The following is a 20,291-nucleotide window of genomic DNA, read 5'->3' as shown; positions in this document are numbered from 1 at the left end:
TCATAGGTACATTGAGGAACCAACAGCTCTCAGATCACTTCTTATCTGCATGTAGCGTCTCCAACATCAAGGAAGGGTAAGTTCAGTCATCAGCATTATGCTGTCTCACATAGCTGAGAAAAGGCCTGGTTTGCTGCATTAAAGTTGACATTGGTCTTTATTAGTAACATTTTCATCAAAACTATTCATATAAAACAAATACAAATGGTCCCACGATTGATCCCTGGATTAAATCAGGACTTAAGGCCTAAAACACATCACTGTCAATAAATGCACCGTGTGAATGAACACAAAGTGCACTTGTTGTCGTAAAGTGCCTGCTTTGATGTAAAGGCAGAGCAGCGTCACAGTATCAAGCCGACATTTGCATTAGACATACTTTGAAGACTGTGGGACACCCCTGGATAAACTGAGGAAGCTGAGATCTCCTGCCTGCACACACCTCTGTAGTGAAGTGAATGCAAACGATCTGGTGGACAAATTAGTCTCTAAATGTCTTGACCATTTGTGTTTCTCATGGTTATCTGATCATCAACCCCCACAGAGCTCTGCTGCTGCTGCTACCCTACACACATGCTCGCCGGAACACTTCCCCTTTAGTTCTCAGAAAAAAGTACCTCAGAGTTATATTGAGGAACCTACAGCTCTCAGATCACTTCTTATCTGCATGTTGCATCTCCAACATCAAGGAAGGGTAAGTTCAGTCATCAGTTGTCCATCTTTATCAACACCAATTCTGTCTCTGTTGTAATGAACACTAAGGAAAAGGATCATGTCAAATCTTTATTTTTTTTTTTTTTTTTGTAATATCTTTTTATTTCTCAAAAGAAAGTCATTCAAATAACATACAGAAATACTGCTCCTCGGTCATACAGTTTACAATTTTCCTTTGAGCATTATTCCCACCCCCCACCCTTAGAGGGATAACCCAACAAAACACACAAACGTAAAAGTACAAATATTACTGGAAATAAGAACGGAAGAAGGATAAAAAGAAAAAAAATAATCATAATAATAATAATAATAATAAAAAAAAAAAAAAAAAAAAATATATATATATATATATATATATATATATATATATATATAAAAGAAAAAGAAAAAGCAAACGAAAAATAAAAAATTAAAAATATTTGGGGCAGCAGTAATGTCAGCATATCGATATGGTAGCCAAAGTAACAATAAAAGAGCAGCATGTACACAGCCCTTCATATACCAGTTCATGCTTTTGCCATACCCAATAGTATAGGGCACCAAAATTCTTGAAAAAGATGTCCACGATTGTATTTCTCCAGAGTCAGTTTTTCCAAAGGCAAAAATGAAGACAGTTGTTCAAGGAAGATCTTGAAAGAAGGAGGGGTATCATTCTTCCAGAATAAAAGTATGCATTTCTTTGCAAAATAAGTGATCAAAAAGAGTATCCTGCATTTTTTTTGATCTAACTGTAAGTTATTTGTGTCGTTTAATAAAAATAAACTGCTGCTCAGATCAAGTTGTATTTCCATGACAGACCGAGTAAAAGAGTGGATTGAGCTCCAATAACTTATTAAAAGACTGCAATCCCAAAACATATGCATGAATGTCCCCTCCGCCTTATTACATCTCTGACAAGCTGCTGATATATCATTTGATATTTTATGCATTTTTAATGGAGTTAGGTAAGTTTTGTGGATGAACTTGAAATTAGCTTCCTTAATTTTATTGCTTGTAAATGGGAAATGAATTCTATTACAGATATTCAACCATACACTATCTTCAAAAGTTCTCCCCAGGTCCTTCTCCCATATTTTCTTTAACAATTGGAAAGAGGATTGACCTTCTCTTATCAGAATATTGTAAAATACACTAATCTTTCCTTTTATTGTGTCTGAGGATAACAAAGTGTCTTCCATTTCAGATAGCTCAAGCCGAATTTTTTTTTCCTTAATAAGAGTGGTTGTAACACTTCGGATCTGTAAATATTTAAAAAAATGTTTATTGGAAATGTCATATTGTGAACATAAATCCATGAATGGTTTTAACTGCAAATTCTGATTTAACAAATCTTTAAAATGTATTATGCCAGAATTTATCCATTGACCTGTATTGACCAAAGTAATTTGGGTATTAAAGTCTGGATTTTGAAATATTGGAGAATGTATGGAGGTACACAAGATAATGCCCATTTTCTTTCTACAGTCTTTCCAGGTTTGTAGAGTATTGGTTACGGAGAAACATTTATTCATATTTTTTATCTTTTCAAAGTGGTTTATAAATAGGAGGGAGATGAGAGGCAGCGGTTCGAATGGTTTTGATTCCATCTGAACCCACATGGATTCATGTCTCTCCATTGACCATGAGATCAGGTTCCTTATTTGGGCTGCCCAAAAATAATATTGGAGGTTGGGTAAACTCAGACCTCCCAAAATTTCAGGTTTCATTAAAGTCAATAGACTAATCCGAGGTTTTTTATTCCTCCAGATAAATCTCGAGAGACAGCTATTAATTGAATTAAAGAACTCTGTAGATAAAAAGCATGGAAGCATCTGGAAAAGAAAAATAAATCTTGGGAGAACATTCATTTTAATTACATTTATTCTGCCCAAGAGTGATAATGGCAGAGAGGCCCACTTTGATAACTCTAGCTTAACCTTAAGTGAAAGGGGAGTGTAATTTTCTTTAATTAAGTTATCCAAATCTGGAGTAATGAATATACCCAAGTACTTAAAGCCTTTTGGTGTAGCATTAAACCCACTAGAATATAGCAATTCTTCAGTTGGTATCGTGTGTAGGAAAAGGGCATTGGACTTGTTAAAATTTATCTTATATCCTGAATAGTTACCAAATTCTTTAATTGTATTTAGGAGGTGAGAAATAGAATTGTCCAGATCAGTGATATATAAGAGAATGTCGTCAGCATATAAGGACATTTTATGTTCATTAGCGTCAAACTTGAAACCTTGGATATTGGTGTTGTCTCTAACAAATACAGCCAGTGGTTCAATCACCATGGCAAAAAGTAAAGGTGACAAAGGGCACCCCTGCCTGGTCCCTCTAGTTAAAGCAAAGAAGTTTGAGCAATAGCCGTTTGTTATGATTGCAGCTTTAGGGCTGTTATAAATACTCCTAATCCAATCAATAAAGTTACCACCCATTTTAAATTTCTCCAGAATAGAAAAGAGAAAGCTCCACTCAACCCTGTCAAAAGCCTTCTCTGCATCTAAAGATAACAGAAGAGAGGGCTTCTGCTGATTGTTAATACAGTTTATTATATTCAGGGTTCTCCTAATGTTGTCAGTTGCATATCTCCCCTTTATAAAGCCTGACTGGTCTGGGTTAATTAGTTTAGGTAGGATTGACTCCAGCCTTCTAGCTAAAAGTTTGGTGATAATTTTGTAGTCGTGGTCCAGGAGGCTTATAGGCCTGTATGATGAGCATTGCAGGGGATCTTTGCCACCTTTAAGTAAAACACTAATATAAGCCAAGTTCATTGTCTGCGGGAGTATTTTTTCCTTACAGAAGTTGTTCACCATTGCCATAAATATAGGATGGATCTCAGGCCAAAACTCTTTATAAAAATCTACTGAGAAACCATCTGGTCCTGGACTTTTATTTAACGACATTGAATTAATTGTAGCCAGTATTTCAGCTTCTGTAAATGGTAAATTTAAGGAGTGTTGGTCTGAAGCTGAGACTTCAGGTAGCTTGATTTTGCTGAGGTAATCCTCCAATTTTTGTTGAGAGTAACCCCTTTGTGATTTGTAAAGATTATTATAGAAATTAAAAAAGGTTTGGTTGATCTCTCCAGGGTGATAGGTTGTTTTATTATCACTAAAGTGTATAGCTTTTATAGTCTTTTCAGCTTGCTCCTTCTTTATTTGATGGGCTAATAATTTACCTGGTTTATTTCCCATTTCATAATCTTTTTGTTTAATAAAATTCATTTTTTGTATGATCTCCTCTGATATCATAGTGTTTAATTTTGCTTTAGCAATAACTAATTGTTTCCAGTTGTTCTCAGTAGGTGCTTTTTTATGAAGGTTTTCCATTTGTATTACTTCTCTTTCCATTTCTTTTCTTTTACCAAGTTTTTCATGATTTTTAAATGAGACATATGAGATAAGAAGTCCTCTTAATGTAGCTTTTGCTGCCTCCCAAATAATATTAGGCTCTAAGGAGGGATCGTTGTTTTCTTTAATATAATTTGATATCCACACACGTATGATTGATTTAAGTTCATTATCTTTAAAAAGAGAAGGGTTAAATCTCCATCGCCTAGAGATAAACCTTTTCTTAATGCATTGGATCTGTAGGTGGATTCTAGAATGGTCTGAGAGGACTATTGGATTTATACTACACTTGGATATCATGTACATATAGTTAGAGGGGACAAAAAAGTAATCTAATCGCGAATAAGAATTATGAACATTTGAAAAAAAAGTATAATCTCTGACACCGAGGTTTAATTCCCGCCAAACATCAGTTAGACCACAATCAGCACTCAGTTCGAGAAGGACCTTAGCAGATTTAGGGTTGGAGGCCTTGGCTTGATTGGATTTATCTCTTGAACACAAAGTTACATTAAAGTCTCCTCCCATGACACCCAACCCTTTACAATTCTCATTAAACAATAGGACCTGGTCAGAAATAAAGGACGGCTCATCTGAGTTCGGGGCATAAATGTTTAAGAAGGTCATTGAAGTGCCGTTAAGGGTGCCTGAAATCAAAACAAACCTGCCATTTGGATCTGTTACTAATTTACCCAAAATAAAATGTACATCTCGATTCATTAAGATGCATGTTCCTCTACTGTGAGATTTGTATGATGAAAAATAAACTTGACCTACCCAGTCTGTTTTAAGTTTGGTGTGTTCAAAGTCAGATAAATAAGTTTCTTGTAAAAAGACAACATCTGCTTTATCGTCCTTCAGAACTGATAGTATTTTCATCCTTTTAGAAAGGTTACCCAAACCTTTAACATTCCAAGAGATGATATTCAAGTCATTCATATTAGCTGCCATTCGACATGGATATCACTGTTAATACATACTGCTGAGAACAAATAACTGTATTACTGTTTTTATTACTATTAGTTGTTGCCCCAAAAAGATAAACAAATATGATGTGAAAAACAAAGACAACAGGAAAATCCCTAACCCCCACCCCAAAAGAATAAACCAAAAGTACAATATAAGGAACAAAAACATTTATGGGAAAATCCCTAACCCACCCCAGAAATTTTCTATTAGGCCAAAGGAAGTAAAGAACACATAACATAACTGAAAAAAGTTGATTGAAAAAGAAAAGAGACATTATAGGCATCATAGGCATCTCTTCCTAAATCTCTGGCAACTTGGAGCACCCTTCCTCAGTGCTATTCAATGAACAGGGGATCTGTCCATCAATAATTAAGGAATATCACAGGTAGACAATAACCTGAAAGAGGGGAATATATTAAATATGTAATTAAGTAAAAAAGAAAATAAATAACCCCTCATACACTTAAGCCCTTGTATACCTGGTAAATTCCATTTATTTTGATTTTCACCCATTTAGGCATTTGTATGAATACAATAGCCTAGAGCAGAGGGCAGATCGAGAGACAATAATGATCCCCAAAAGACTGAGGCTTTTTTCTGTTTGACGTGACAGTTCGTGATCGGTCTCGTGAGTGGGTAACAAAAAAAGGAATCGTAGGGAGAATCAAATTCTCCCTTAATCAGTCTCTCATGGAACCTTCTCCCACCCCACCAGTGGACTAGTCCGCTGTGACATCATGCTTTGTTTCCGGAAGTAACCCGGTGCAGGCGTGAATATCAGTATTTTAACGCATCGGGGTTCGCTACTGTTTATAGTCCAAAAATAGTCCAAAAATAGACTGTCCATCATTTGTTAGCCTACGCCAGTCTTTAATTGGGGAAAATAGCTTGTCTTACCTCCGCTCGATTGATGATCTTTTAATTATCAGACGGGGAGTCTGTTTCAACATGTCGCTTATTCAACTTGTCGATATGTGCCTTGGCATCTAAAGGGGTATCAAAGAGTTCAATAGTGCCTTTATGTAGAATTCGAAGCCGGTGTGGATAGGCAAAACCTCTAAACATGTCCTTCTCACGGAGATATTCAATCACTCCAGCGAATTCATTACGTTTGCGGCGAACTTCTGCTGACAAATCCTGGCGAAAGATGAGCTCAGCCTTGCCCTCGCGTATCGGAGTTGTCTTCTTTTTCGCTGCCTGGAATACCATATGACTACCTCTAAACCGCAAGAATCGGATCATAATTGGTCTCGATGGATTCTCTGGTTTGCCCGGTTCTAGACGAGGTTGTAGTTGGCCTAAGCGATGTGTGCGTTCGATCTCAAATAGGCCCGCTTGATCCATAGGTAAATGCAGCCATTCCGGTATCTTCTGTTGGATGAATTCGAGTAGGTGTTTGTTTTCAGATTGTTCGGGGAGTCCCAACAACACTAAATTCTTCCTCCTTCCTCTGTTTTCTAAATCATCCGTCTTGGCTTCAAGAGTTGTAACCAACTTTTGGGCTCGATGTAAGTCTCTATTGGTTGTTTGCAAAATGTCCTCAAGATCTGAGATCCTTTGTTCAGCTGCGTCTAAGCGCTGATGTTGTTTATTGAGTGCCTCGTTTGTCTGAGATAACGCGCCCTTCATTGTTGTCACCTCCATAATAACATTTTCCAGACGACTTTCGATACCTTCCAGGCGGCTAACAATATCCCGACGCTGGGTTTTTAATTCCGCCATAATGTCAGCCAAGTCATACTCGCCCTCGGCGTCTTGGTCTTCATCTTGTTTGTTCTTTGCTTTGGTTTTCTTTGCTTCTCTTTTATTTCTCCCTTCGTCTGGCATGATCCTTACAGTTTAAAGTAGCAAGATTGCGAGAATTAGCTGTAATAAACTGCTGGGTGAAAGTATAAAACTTATATTAAGCACTGAGGAAATACGGAGCTCTGAGCTCAAGCGGCCATCTTCCTTCCTCGGCCCTCCGCGAGACCGGCCCTCCGCGAGAAATCTTTATTTTTACTAACTTCACCCTCTTCGTTAGTTTAAGATGTTAAACACGTCAGTGATTCGGTCGCCATTAGATGATGTAATCTCAAAAAATACTTCCGCTTTTACTGTCAAACTCCCACACATGTGAAGTACAACGAAGAACCAAAGGTGTCATACCACTAAAACATCTCATCTGTGTATGAAAAATGTATAGAAATGTAAAAAGATCATCAGGAAAACTATAACAGAACAACATGGATATTCAGCCGTTTTGGAATGAAAGCAACAGCACCACTGTTCGAATATGGGAAGATTCACAAAGACACTGGAGCTAAATCAGAAAGACTGAAAGTTACAACAAACTGTTCTCTGGTTATAAAGAAGGTCACAGTTGAGGATGTTGGTCTTTACATCTGCAGACAGTTCATATCAGGACAACAACAAGGTGCAGATGTTCAGTTTGATCTGTCTGTTGTAACCAGTGAGTATTTCCATCATAATGTTTCCAGATCAAACTGTCTTGTTAGAACAACATAGTGAAACATTGCAATAATTATGATCACAGTGATGAAGTTCATTTTACTCTTGTTGTCTTTCTCTCTCAATACCTCCATCTTCTTCAGTGACTCAACATGAGAACAATGATACAGTCGTCTTGTCCTGCTCTGTGTCAAAGTATGGTAGCTGTCCACTCACAGTGAAATGGCTGTATGAGGATACTGATAAAAATGATGAAGAGTTGAAGACATCACAATCCTCCTGCTCAGCCAATGTGACCTTCAAAACCTCTCATCATATCTACACGTCAAAGAATTATGAGTTATTCAAGTGTCAAGTGACGAATGGTGGGAACGTGACAGAGTTTACATTCAAGATTCAACCTTCAAGTAAAGAAACAGGTGAGAAGAAATGATAACTTTGTGTGACAGTAGTTTTAACACAACACTAGTGTATCTTCTTCACCATGAAATTGTCTCTCTAATCTTAACCCTAACCATAACCCCAACCCAACACCTGAATTATTAAGACTAATAGAAATGTAATACGACTGTGTTTCATAGGACTCATTGTCTCTTCAGTAAGTTTTCTAAAACTGCCTCTGTTTTCATTCAAGCCAGTGTAGTAACTGTGATAAAAGCACAAAGAGGAAGTGAGATTGAAGTTGTTCGAGAGCAACAAAGTACAACCACATGCAGGGGTTTTGACATTAGAACTCAGCTCAGTTCTTATTTCCTACAGAGATACAGGTCAGTGTTGATTTATTTTAATCAAGACCACAGCTGAACCTTAACCAGTTTTAACATAGAAAACAAGATCTTTCATTAACCAAGTAGTTTTTGCACCTTAAAATTACTAAGCAATAACATGAGCACATTTCCACAGAGTAACACTTTTGAATGTTGTTGTTCATGGGGTTGTGCAGTAGGGGTTGTACTGACTAGTCAACTGACTTCAGTGCTGTGCCATGACGCTTTAAGTCTCTGATCACGTGACAATAACAACATGGACACCTCCAAGAAGTCAGGTGAGGAGTCCAGTGGGTCGTTGCAGAAAACTAGCAGAAGTTCATCAAGTGTCTGGGAATACTTCACTAAAGATGAAGCCCATTCTACCATGACATGTCAGTCCTGAAAGACAAGTAAAGTACTCCTGCTGTGCATTTGAAAAGGCTAACACTAAAGCAGGGCTCTCAAGTTTTGAAGACAGGCAAGAGTGACATCCACCAACCCCCCCCCCCCCCCCCCACCCCACCCGTCCGTCCGTCCGTCATCGCACACACTCATTGTTTGTGTCAAACAAGTTGTGAATTTGTTGTAACATTACAACAGGAGTTGACTTACTCTGTGCTCAAAGTGATGCTTAGGCTGCGTTCAGACTGCAGACGAATCTGATTCAAATCCGATTCCTTCTCATATCCATTTTTAGGGCTGACTGTTCACACTGCCTTTAGCAAGTGTCCAAATCGGATATGGTTCTGTTCAGACTGGGCCACATTCTTCACCGATCTGATAGGTTGCTGTAGCAACGAGCGGAAGCGTCATTCGCGTAAGTCAGTGTTTTTCAACCTTTTTTGAGCCAAGGTACATTTTTTCATTGAAAAAATCACAAGGCACACCACCAACCGAAAACGTTAAAAAAATGAAGCTCTGTAGCCTAAAGTAACAATATAAAGTCATTCTTGTCAAACTGTCTTGAATATGTACGGAGCCCCTAAAGGGACATGGGTAAAAAAAAAAAAAATGAAACGTTTCTCGTGCTCACGAGAAAGCATCTCAACGAGCGGAAGCGTCATTCGAAAGTATCTCGTGAGCACGCGAAAGTATCTCGTGCGCACGAGAAAGTATGTCGTGAGCACGAGAAAGTAGGTTTGTCAATGAGGTAGGTTTGTCAATGACATACTTTCTCGTGCGCACGAGAAAGTATCTCGTGAGCACGAGAACGTATCTCGTGAGCACGCGAAAGTATCTCGTGCTCACGAGAAAGTATCTCGTGAGCACGAGAAACCTTAAGTTAAGCACTTCCTGTGCGTATGCCTCTAGGCTCATTAACAAGGGCGGACTGGCGTACGGGGACACCGGGGATTTCCCCGGTGGGCTGGTGGGCCTGTGGGCCGGACCATGAGAAACATAAAAATAAAGGGGGGAAAAAGTCTATCGCAACTTTCAGTGTGTCTGTATGTTATGTATATTAACAGACTAACTGCAGTGGTTTTGGCATTTTTAGTAAGTTTTCTGTTAGCCGTGTGTGCTACTGTGGAAGAGTAGGCTAACAGATTTAGCCCGTTGTCTGCTAACTGGTTACAAAGACGTAGTAACGCTGCTAACTGGTAGAGCTACTACGTCTTTGTGTCAGAATCTCCGTTAACACAGAGCGCCGCGCTGCTGTACCGATACGCGGAGCGGTTGCCAAGGCAACCAAGAGACTCTGACAAGTTTGTCAATAAAGTTGGGAGGAGGAGCTAATTGACGTACCTGCCTGATGCACGCAAAACACCTGCGGGTCAGTTCTGATAGATAGAAAATATTATCTCGCCTGATACAGTTATGGGAAAAATAATTGCCCACCCTGGTATAGACAGTCAGTGTCGATAGACTTTCCCCCCCCTTTATTTATGTTTCTCATGGCCCGGCCCACAGGCCCACCGGCCCACCGGGGAAATCCCCGGTGTCCCCGTACGCCAGTCCGCCCTTGTTAATGAGCCTAGGCATACGCACAGGAAGTGCTTAACTTAAGGTTTCTCGTGCTCACGAGATACTTTCTCGTGAGCACGAGATACTTTCGCGTGCTCACGAGATACGTTCTCGTGCTCACGACATACTTTCTCGTGCTCACGAGATACTTTCTCGTGCGCACGAGAAACGTTTCATTTTTTTTTTTTACCCATGTCCCTTTAGGGGCTCCGTAAATATGAATCAAATAAACACAAAGAAAAAAGTCTTATACCGTATTTCCTCTAATACAGGGCCGGGCCTTTATTTTACTCAAGCCCATAGCGGTCCAGGCCTTTATTGGAAGGAGGCCAGAATTAGAGGCAGGCCTTAATTTCTATTTGAGCAAAACGAACTACGAGTAGAATGAATAAAAACAAGATTTTGTGTCTATTTGAACCTTTAAAATACTAGGTTCATTTATTAAAAACGTACAGTTACCATAACATGGTATGCATACAGAACATTAACAACAAATGAGCGGCGCGACGCGGTCGGAGCGCACTGAGGACAGTGAGTCCGCTGCAGGTCGGCAGTCGCGCCGGGAGCGAGTGGGACCCGTCCCTCCCCGCAGGGAGAGAGGGCGCAGTGAGCACTGATTCCACGACCCCAGGGAAGCGGTGAAGTGAGATGCGGGGGGTCTCTGTAAAGCTCGCGGCCGGAGCCGTCGAGCCACCTTCGCCCCGAGCACTTACAGGCCGCGCACCGCCACGGAGGAAATGCGCCCGGCGATGGCCGGCCGACGCCGGGGAGAGGTCCCGCTGAGGGGATCCTCCCACACCGTGCCGCTGAAATCCTGACCCGCCGAGATGGTTCTAATAATAGCCCAGGCCGCTATTAGAGACCGGCCTTTATTTACCTCCGCTGACAGCGAGACCCGGCCGCTAATGGAATACAGGCCAATATTTTTAGATCAATTAGGTGAAACTGGATAATTTGCCACGGCACACCTGACGATCTCTCACTGCACACACTTTCTGCCGGTTCCATAGTGAGAGAGGCGCGACCAGAGAAATTTTGGGCGCTGCGGCATATTAAATATATTATAAATATTTTTTCTGCGTGAGAAATTCAATGTGTGGCGGGAGTGCGTGACAAAAGACCGAAATGAGTGACTGTCACGCTCAATGCGTGACACTTGAGAGCCCTGCTAAAGCTAGCAGAGGAACGGTCCAAATCCTCTGGACAACAGTCAGTTAACAACTTCACCAAACGTCCTGTGGTGACAGAGAGAAGGAGGTCGAACATCAACTATTTGATAAAGTTATTAGACCTTTAGCTGCAGTACATGGAAAATGCTAAGGAGATATACTGCGTTTTTTGTTTTTATCCCGGCTACATTATCTTACATGCTGTGAAGTACTATTAAATGCTATTGATGCTGATTTATATAGTCTAAACATACCTGCAGCACACAGTATTGATAAGCTCATGGGTTTATGTTCAGTTCTGTTGTGTTCTATTAGTTGACATTGTTGCTGTGGTTGTAGAGCGTGTTTTTTGTCCTTGATGTCAGCAGTCTGAATGTTGTTCATGGTTTCTCTCTCTGCAGGATGGTGGGTGTTTGTCAAAGTGGCCACAGGTTTAGCAGCGCTTATAATGATGGTTCTTGCAGCTGTCGCATGGAAGAAAGGTGAGAGCATTCAAGGGTGAAACGTTTATGAGCAGGACGATTTACTGTTGAAGCTAAAGTTAGATTTCTCTTTTACAGGACGAAAGAAGAGGAATGAAAACACTGTGAGTTTACAACTCATCCATCACATATGCTTTTAACTTGTGTTCATCCAACTCTTTTCTTGCAGTTACCCCTGATTTTTTTTCTCTGAATCAGAAATGATGTTTAATTTAACTTCAAATAATCTATTTTTGACTGTGTGTTTGTTTCAGGGACTCATCTTAAACCCAGCCGAGACTCAGTCTGCCCCAGAGACCAGTCAGGACTCTGTAAGATCACAAAGTTTCTCAGTATTATTTGTTCTCTGAAATGTAGAACCAGCATTTCACATGTTACTGAGCTGTCATTCTGTTCTCTCCACTGTGTAGCCAGCTACTGAAGACGCTGTGACCTACGCCTCCATCAACTACTCCAAGAAGACCAACAGTAAAGCCCAGGTACTGATTGGTCAAACTCAATGCAAACTTCCATTTGCTACTCTTTGTAACTGACTGTGTTGTTTGTTGATTTCCAGGCTCTGGGTAATGATGATGATGAAGATGATGCAGTAACCTACAGCACTGTGAAAGTTTCTTCCTCTTCTGCAGGAGCCTCTGATAATCCCAGCAACCTCTACGCCACCATTAACGAACAGAACAAATAAGAGACTGTGTTGCTATCAGTTACAGCTCAGATCATTCCACTTATTTTACTCTGATTGGTTGTGTTTTTTTAACTACTATAATAACTACTGTATCTACCATTTTATTGGATAGGAGAGACAGGGCATGGTGAGAAGGTAATCATTAGGATAGAAATTTTCCCAGTTGTGTGATTTTATAATTTTTTATTTCCTTAAGCCATGTTTCTAGAGGTAGGTCCATATGTCACACTTGCCAATGGGAGGTTGTGTGGAAGGAAGGATGGGCCAGCATGCAGGTGTTGTACTTTGCAGAAAACAAGTATTTATTTAAATGCTACAAGAATGAGAACAATACATCCAACACTTCAGAAAGATCTCATTTAGAAGGATCTTCTCAAACTTTAACCTTCCTCCATTTCCCGTGAGAATGAAAAGCAGACCAACCCATTTGGTATCTTCTATTACCCTTTACACACTTTCACCTGATTCCTGTGGCCAATCAGGGAGGTTCTCTGGAATTAGCACCACTTGGAACCAGGTGACATCAATCACAAGACAACTGGCTATTGGACACTGGCACATTTTGGATTAGTTCAGCTCTTTGACTCAAAAGGCTGTCATGGACGGGCGTGAGATGATTTCATCATCACTTAAGCAAGTAAACTGTCTGGAGATTAACATGTTGCTGCGAACCCGTGTGTTCAACTGAGCTTTGGTTGAAAGAAAAAACCCTTCACAACATCCAGCTAAGTGAAGAACACTCTACAGAAGGTAAGGCATCATCATCATTATCCAAAACTATAAACAGAAGCTTTCATGAGAGCAAATATTCTGGGTTCACCAGAAGATGCAAAACATTCTCAAATCTCAAGAGTAGAAAGACCAACATCTAAAAAAAGACAGAGCAGTCATGGAGCAGCATCCATTGAACATGTGAAACCAGAGTGTTGTTTGGAAAAAGACAAAAAGTATAAAAAAAAGATGTCAGTTGGAACGGGTCACGATCAAAAGCAAACCACATTATCAGTAAACCTAGTTGAAGGGCAGGCATGACTTCTAATTACAACTGAGCCTCTGAACATTGGTGACTGTGTGTAAAATATGGTTGTAATTCCTACTCCGTTCCTCCAATTTGGATGTGAATATGGCCAAAGTAAATCTGAGACTCAGCCCAGTTTTTCCTGAAATTTAAATATGTATACACTGATCAGTCATAATATTATGACCACCTTCCTAATATTGTGTAGGTCTCCCTTGTGTGAAGACATGGGCTTTCTGAGGGTGTCTTGTGGTGTCTGGCAACAGAATGTTGTTAGTGAGAGGGCCTTTGAGGGGAGGGGCCTCTGTGGATCATCCCATAGATACTTGATCAGTTTGGGATCTAGTGAATTTGGAGGCCAGGTCAACACCTTGTGCTGTTCTTCATGTTTGTTTTTTAGTTGTTCCTAAAGTGTTTTTGTTTGTGTGCCTGTGTCAGGCTGCATCCTGCTGGGAATGGCTGCTGCCATCAAGGAGTGTCATTGCTATGGGGTGGGGGTGTCTGGTCTAGGTGGGTGCTACATGTCTAAGTAACATCCACATGAATGAATGCCAAGTCTAAAAGATTCCCAGCAGAACACTGAACTGTCACAAGATCGTCAATGTCATTTACTTCACCTGTCAGTGGTTTTAATGTTGTGGCTGATTGATGTATATACTGTATATACACCAAAAAGCACATGGATTTGTTTGCTGGGGCCCCACAGGGGCCTCTGTGGATCATCCCACAGATACTTGATCAGTTTGGGATCTAGTGAATTTGGAGGCCAGGTCAACACCTTGTGCTGTTCTTCATGTTTTTTTTTGAGTTGTTCCTAAAGCATTTTTGTGGCTGCATCCTGCTGGGGATGGCTGCTGCCATCAAGGAGTGTCATTGCTATGGGGTGGGGGTGCCTGGTCTGGTCTAGGTGGGTGCTACATGTCTAAGTAACATCCACATGAATGAATGCCAGGTCCAAAAGTTTCCCAGCAGAACAATGGATTGTCTCAAGATGGTTTAAATGTTATTTACTTCTCCTGTCATAATGTTGTGGCTGATCGGTGTATGTGATTTATTCATTTGATGCCAACTTTTCACATCTGTCCTGTTTCCCATCTTTTTCCATCACCTCATCTTCCTTCCTCACCATCATCTATTCTCCACCAGATTGTCTTTGTTCCCTTCACCAGATGTTTCCATCATTTCATATTCGGTTTGTCCTCTCCTGATATCTGACCTCTGCCTGTTAATCTCTAACGTGATTGTTTCTGCCTCATCTGTCTGCCTTATAAGTGAATTTAAATAAAGTAGAAGTGGCTTTTACCTGGCTGGAACAGTAAATTCCAGCTCATTTCATTCTCATGCAGTAACAGAGTCACTGCATTCAGAATGGAAGGTGGATATTTTTTTTATGAATAACGATAAACATCCCTCATTTTGATCACGATGAGCTCGAAAATGTCTCTAAATACAGAAATGTACTCAAACTGAACTGATAGAAATAACTAATATATAAAGTTCAGGGGGTAGTCAAATGATCTACTGCACAAATGAATTTCTAAATATGTTAACTGTTTGAGTTTGTTGTGTTTATCTGGTTGTCATTAGAAATAAAAACATCCAGAATTATTATATAAATTAAATTTGGAAAACAAGTCGAGTTTTATCACCATAAGCATTCATCAATTAACAGTCTTCACACATTTGTGCTCATCTTCCCTTTGAGACATCAAACACTTCACTGCCTCAAATGAGCTAAAGAGTCTGGTTTGGTTTAGACACAGAGAAGAATATCACAGTATCATCTGTGTAAAGGTGGAATTTTATATCAGAAATGCTTTAGTTGAATCTATTGGTATGTAAAATGAATAGGAGTGGTCCCAGGATTGATCCCTGGGGTACACTCCTGGATACAATAAGGAAAATAGAAGTCTTGACACATTTAAGTCTGCCTGATTTCTGTTTAGTAAGTTAGTGTTGTCATCTTTTGACCATCCTCCACAGTCATTTTACTGGGTCTTTATCATCATTTTGTGACTTCTGACCCCTTTAATATTGGCTGATTCTAGTATCCATGAAGAAATTAATGTAAAGAGTGTGCAAAGTGACAGAAAAGACAGACTGTTGTGCTCTGCCTACGCAGTTATAACTACATAAGAGACGAGCAGTCATTATAAGGAAGTGGCATCATACTTGTCACAGGAAGCCTACGTTGAATCTCTCAACAAGAAGTGCTATAGTACCCTCTCCGCCCTCTGCAGGGTCATTAGCTTCTTCCTCAAAATGTTCCGAAGCTCTGCAACTAGTGGTTTGTGTTCATCCTCTGCAACCTTGTACTGCTTTGTAAGGGCCCAGATCTCTTGGTGCAGCTGGCAGATCTTTGCAGCTCTAACTAACCTACTAAAATGTATAAAGTGTCTAAGTACAGAAAAAGTATATATCCACATATGACATGCATAATGTTCAAGGAGAATGCAAAAAATATCTACAGTGCAAATGAGTAGAAAATGTGTTAGATAAACCTTTTGTTCATCTAACGTTTCTATGGTCATTATTAGAAGCTGCAACATCATGTTACTGTCACTGCTGTACTGTACTCACATTCTGCACAAAACACTTCCCCTTTCTTCTCAGAGAAACCCTTCAGACTTACAAGAAGGAACCAAAAGTATCATGTCACTAACTTTTCACCTCATCAACATGAACATGAGTCTATAAATAAGATCTAAAAGAAGAAGAGCACCAGCATGTATCTTAACTAACAATCTTCAAGCATTTGCCCTCTTCTTCTTTTTAACACGTCACTCCCACTAATGCACGCCGAGAAAGGACACAATGTTCCCTTCTTCTTACCATGGTTTTCTTACATTTCCTCACATAGCTGCCAAAGACCCTGGTTTGGTTTAAACATAGAGCAGTATATCTCAGTATCATCTGCATACAAATGGAATTTTAGCTTAGAAATATTTCATTTGAGACTCTTGGTATATCAAATGAATAAAAGTGATCCCAGGGTTGATCCTTGCGGTACACCCTTGGATGCAATGATGAAGATAGAAGAAATATCTTCTGCCAGCACACACTGAACTCTGTAATAAGTTACTATCTTGCAGTAAACTGACCATCTTGTACGTTTATTTTACTGGGTCTTTATCAGCCTGCTGTGACTTCTGACCTCTTTAATATTCATTGGTTGAAATATCGTTGATCAAGAAATTAATGTGGAGATTGAACAATGTGACAGAAAAGTTGTGACTGCTGTGCTCTGCCTAAATAATTATAATCAACATCAGCATTTCCTAGCTCTTCTGCTGCTGAGCTGCTGAGCTTCTTTTCAGGACTTATACACAGTGTACAGTATATATATATATATCCATCATCTCACACCTTCTAGTTGCAATACGTGGTAATTTAACTCCTATTGGAGTTTGTTGTTGTTTTTATTTATGATATTGATGAATGTATGTGTGTGTATATATATATATTTATTTAACCCCCTCCTTAACTCCTCAATCCAAATTGGTTGTTTCAACTCAGACCAGACACTGTGAATCTCTTTGATGCAATATGTAAATATTTTTTGTACATAACATATTTGTTGGCCGTATTCTATTTTTATTCTATTCTATTTTTTTGTATCTTCTGCATCTCGCATTGTTGTTTCCTGCCGCTGTAACGCCCTAATTTCCCCACGGGGATGAATAAAGTCTTATCTTGTCTTGTCTTATCTTATCTTATCTTATAACCAAACAAGAAACAAGCAGTCGTCACAAGGGAGTGGCGTCACACTTATCACAGGAAGTTAATGCTGTGTCTTTCTACAAGAAGTGTAACGTTAGACTCCAGGGCAGTTATAAGAAACACAGAGGACGGTGAACAAGCATGATGGATGAATACAGGGAGATTAAACTGCTGTTATCGATGATTCTGACACTTCAGTTTACAGGTAAGGAAACATATACGTTTGTTTTAACCTTCACTGAAAAACAAGTGTTTTGTTAATGATTTTTTTCATTATTCACTGCCACTGTCCTTCATAGAACACTGTCTCAACAGTACATTTCCCAAAGAATCTTCTTTTAAAATGATCAGTTCTGCATACATCGGTTCAGTGTGAACTTGGATCAAGTCAGACATAAAAAGGAACATTACAAGCTAGCATGAAAATAAGAATTACAGCTGACCCGAAGGAGACATGAAAGTCATAATGAGGAAGTTAGAACTCAGTTCTTACAGGAAGAAGATACAGTTTGTGTTTAGAGACTCACACAAGAAGTAAAAAGAAAATGGAGACAGAGAGAAATGATATTACCTATCATTTAGGTAAATCCAGGTGGATTAAAATGTCTGTATTTCTGATGCTGATGCTTCAGTTTACAAGTAAGGATCAAAATGACATGTATAATAGAAACATTTGTTTAACCAATGCTTAAAAATGTTATGTGTTGTCTCTGAGGTTAGTTGAGTCTTGACAGTCAGGGATGAGGAACATACGAATACAATCGTTGTGTTGTATCTGAAATGATCGTCACTCTGACATTAATAGAAACATGTTTGTTTCTCTGTCATATTCTCAGGAGCACTAAGCAGACAGCTTCTCCTCTACTACACTGTCAGAGATGGAGATGAGGTCACTTTGTCTTGTGAGAATGTGCTTGATGATGGCCAAAGTAACTGTGACAGTACTACCTGGATCAACAGTTCAAGAACATCATCAGATGAGCTGGTTAATCTTGGACAGATCAGATCTAAACCAGACAGAATGAGTGTTACAACAAACTGTTCTCTGGTTATAAAGAAGGTCACAGATGAGGATGTTGGTCGTTACACCTGCAGACAGTTCAGATCAGGACAACAACAAGGTCAAGATGCTCAGGTTTATCTGTCTGTTGTAACCAGTGAGTATTTCTATCATAATGTTTTCATCTCAAAGTGTCTCATTAGAACAACACACTGAAACATGACAATAATTCTGATTAGAATAATGAAGTTAATCTTACTAACTTTGTCTTTCTCTTTCAATCCATCTTCACCAGTGACTGAACACAATAGCACTGATCAGGTGACTTTAACCTGCTCTGTGAGGACATATGAACAATGTGGACATTCAGTGAAGTGGCTGTACAGAAATCAAGATGTGAACAAAGATAACAAGGAAGTAATAACATCACAGTCTTCCTGCTCTGCTTCTGTCAAGTTTCTGACTTCTCATTACATTTACACATCAAGGTATAAACTCTTTAAGTGTCAAGTAACTACAGAGACTAATGAAGTTCAGCTTTTTACCTTCAGCCGTCGTCCATCAGGTGAGAAACAAACTGAGATTTATCTGAGATGTTAAATTATTAAAGCTCCATTTATACAACAGTTCTTAATGAGTAGTTTGAGTTGTTTTCATTTGCTCAGGTAAAGACACAAAACCAGCAACATCCAAAGGCAAAACAACAGCACAGTCTTCAGCCATGGACCCCTCAACAACAGTACAAGGTAACGTCTCAATCTGTGACGAGGGGAGATTATTATGAGCTGTTGAAAACTAATTCTTTTTTTAATGGAACAAAACTTTAATGGACAGGTTGTATGGTTCTTTTGTTCAGGTGAGAAAACAACATCACCAACATTAGCTCCAACGGAATCAGAACATTCAACTGAGAAAAACAGAAGAGTCGATGTAACAACAACAGAGGACACCTCACCACATATATGTGATGACACAATATTTTTACCATTTACATTTCTTTCTTTCTTTCTGAATCACATTTGATTTTCTAATCCTTTAATTATTCTATCTCCGTTCCAGATGTGTTCATCATTGTGGCTGTGGTTTTTGTCGCCCTCTTAATAATTGTTGTGAAAGTCATCAGATGGAAGAGAAGTAAAGGTGAGAGAATTTACACATGAAACTTAAATATATTACATAACTTAACAAAGACTATATAACCTCCTACTTATTTTATCTTTTCAGGGAACAACACACCAGCAAATGAAGATGTTGTGAGTTTAACAACTATTTTATGACAAATTCTTCTTATTGTATAGCTGAGATAAGATACATTAAGATAAATAATACTGACTGTGTTGTAGTGTTGACATGACTGTTGTGTTCTAATGCCCTAACCTGTACAGATGTGTTGCTTCTACTGTTTCTAAGCATCATCTGGATGAACTGAACTGTGAACTGTAAATGTTCTTTGACTCTTCTTGTTCAGGGCCTGACATCAAACCCTGCAGAGACTGAGTCTGCACCAGGAACCAGTCAGGACATGGTGAGATCTCACACTACACCCAGTGCAGAGTTACAAACCTCCTGCTTCATGCACACAACATGAGACACACTTCACAATGTGAGAAACACAAGTTAAACCAAGGAAATAAGTCAGAACAAAACAGGCTTGACCTGATGTTCAGAAGTAGTGACTCTCTATAGATCCACATGTTCCTGAACAGTGTGTTTTCACTGTGTAGGCTGATCCTGAAGATGGTGTTTCCTACGCCTCCATCAGCTACACCAAGAACACCAACAGTAGAGACAAAGTAAGACGTCTGATTGGGTATTCTAGTTACGTGTTGGTACGAGTATGAGGTCACATCCTGTTGTGTTGTTTGTTTCCAGGTTGGACGTAAAATTGACGATGATGATGAAGGTGATGCAGTGACCTACAGCACTGTGAAAGCTTCCTCAGTTGATCCCCTCTACGCAACCATCAATTTCCCAAACAATTAAGAGATAACATAAAGTGTAATTATCAGTTTTCTTATTGGATGGGATACAGTTTAT

At 39.5% G+C, this 20,291-nt stretch overlaps 1 protein-coding gene and 2 long non-coding RNA genes across 3 annotated transcripts; all 3 read left to right on the top strand.

The window, feature by feature from the left end:
- Positions 1-2,503: 2,503 nt before the first annotated feature.
- Positions 2,504-12,364, top strand: LOC311499407 (uncharacterized protein; the record flags this gene model as incomplete). The annotated part of the gene is made up of 6 exons (XM_084560358.1): positions 2,504-7,470; positions 7,613-7,888; positions 11,751-11,831; positions 11,910-11,935; positions 12,086-12,142; positions 12,242-12,364. The coding sequence occupies exons 1-6, from the start codon at positions 7,266-7,268 to the stop codon at positions 12,362-12,364; spliced, it is 768 nt and encodes a 255-aa protein (XP_084416484.1). The 5' UTR covers positions 2,504-7,265.
- Positions 12,365-18,661: 6,297 nt separating this feature from the next.
- Positions 18,662-19,389, top strand: LOC311499786. Its single transcript, XR_014699468.1, has 3 exons — positions 18,662-19,000; positions 19,111-19,218; positions 19,314-19,389. It is a non-coding gene; the product is annotated as an uncharacterized lncRNA (long non-coding RNA).
- Positions 19,390-19,476: 87 nt separating this feature from the next.
- LOC311499559 lies at positions 19,477-20,054 on the top strand. The gene is made up of 3 exons (XR_014699451.1): positions 19,477-19,507; positions 19,723-19,779; positions 19,979-20,054. It is a non-coding gene; the product is annotated as an uncharacterized lncRNA (long non-coding RNA).
- Positions 20,055-20,291: the final 237 nt, after the last annotated feature.

The sequence above is a fragment of the Chelon labrosus genome (assembly GCF_963514085.1).
Source record: "Chelon labrosus genome assembly, chromosome: 14".
In the NCBI taxonomy this organism is placed as follows: domain Eukaryota; kingdom Metazoa; phylum Chordata; class Actinopteri; order Mugiliformes; family Mugilidae; genus Chelon; species Chelon labrosus.
Note: the sequence above shows the minus strand (reverse complement) of the source record. Positions and strands in the feature narration are given on the sequence as shown.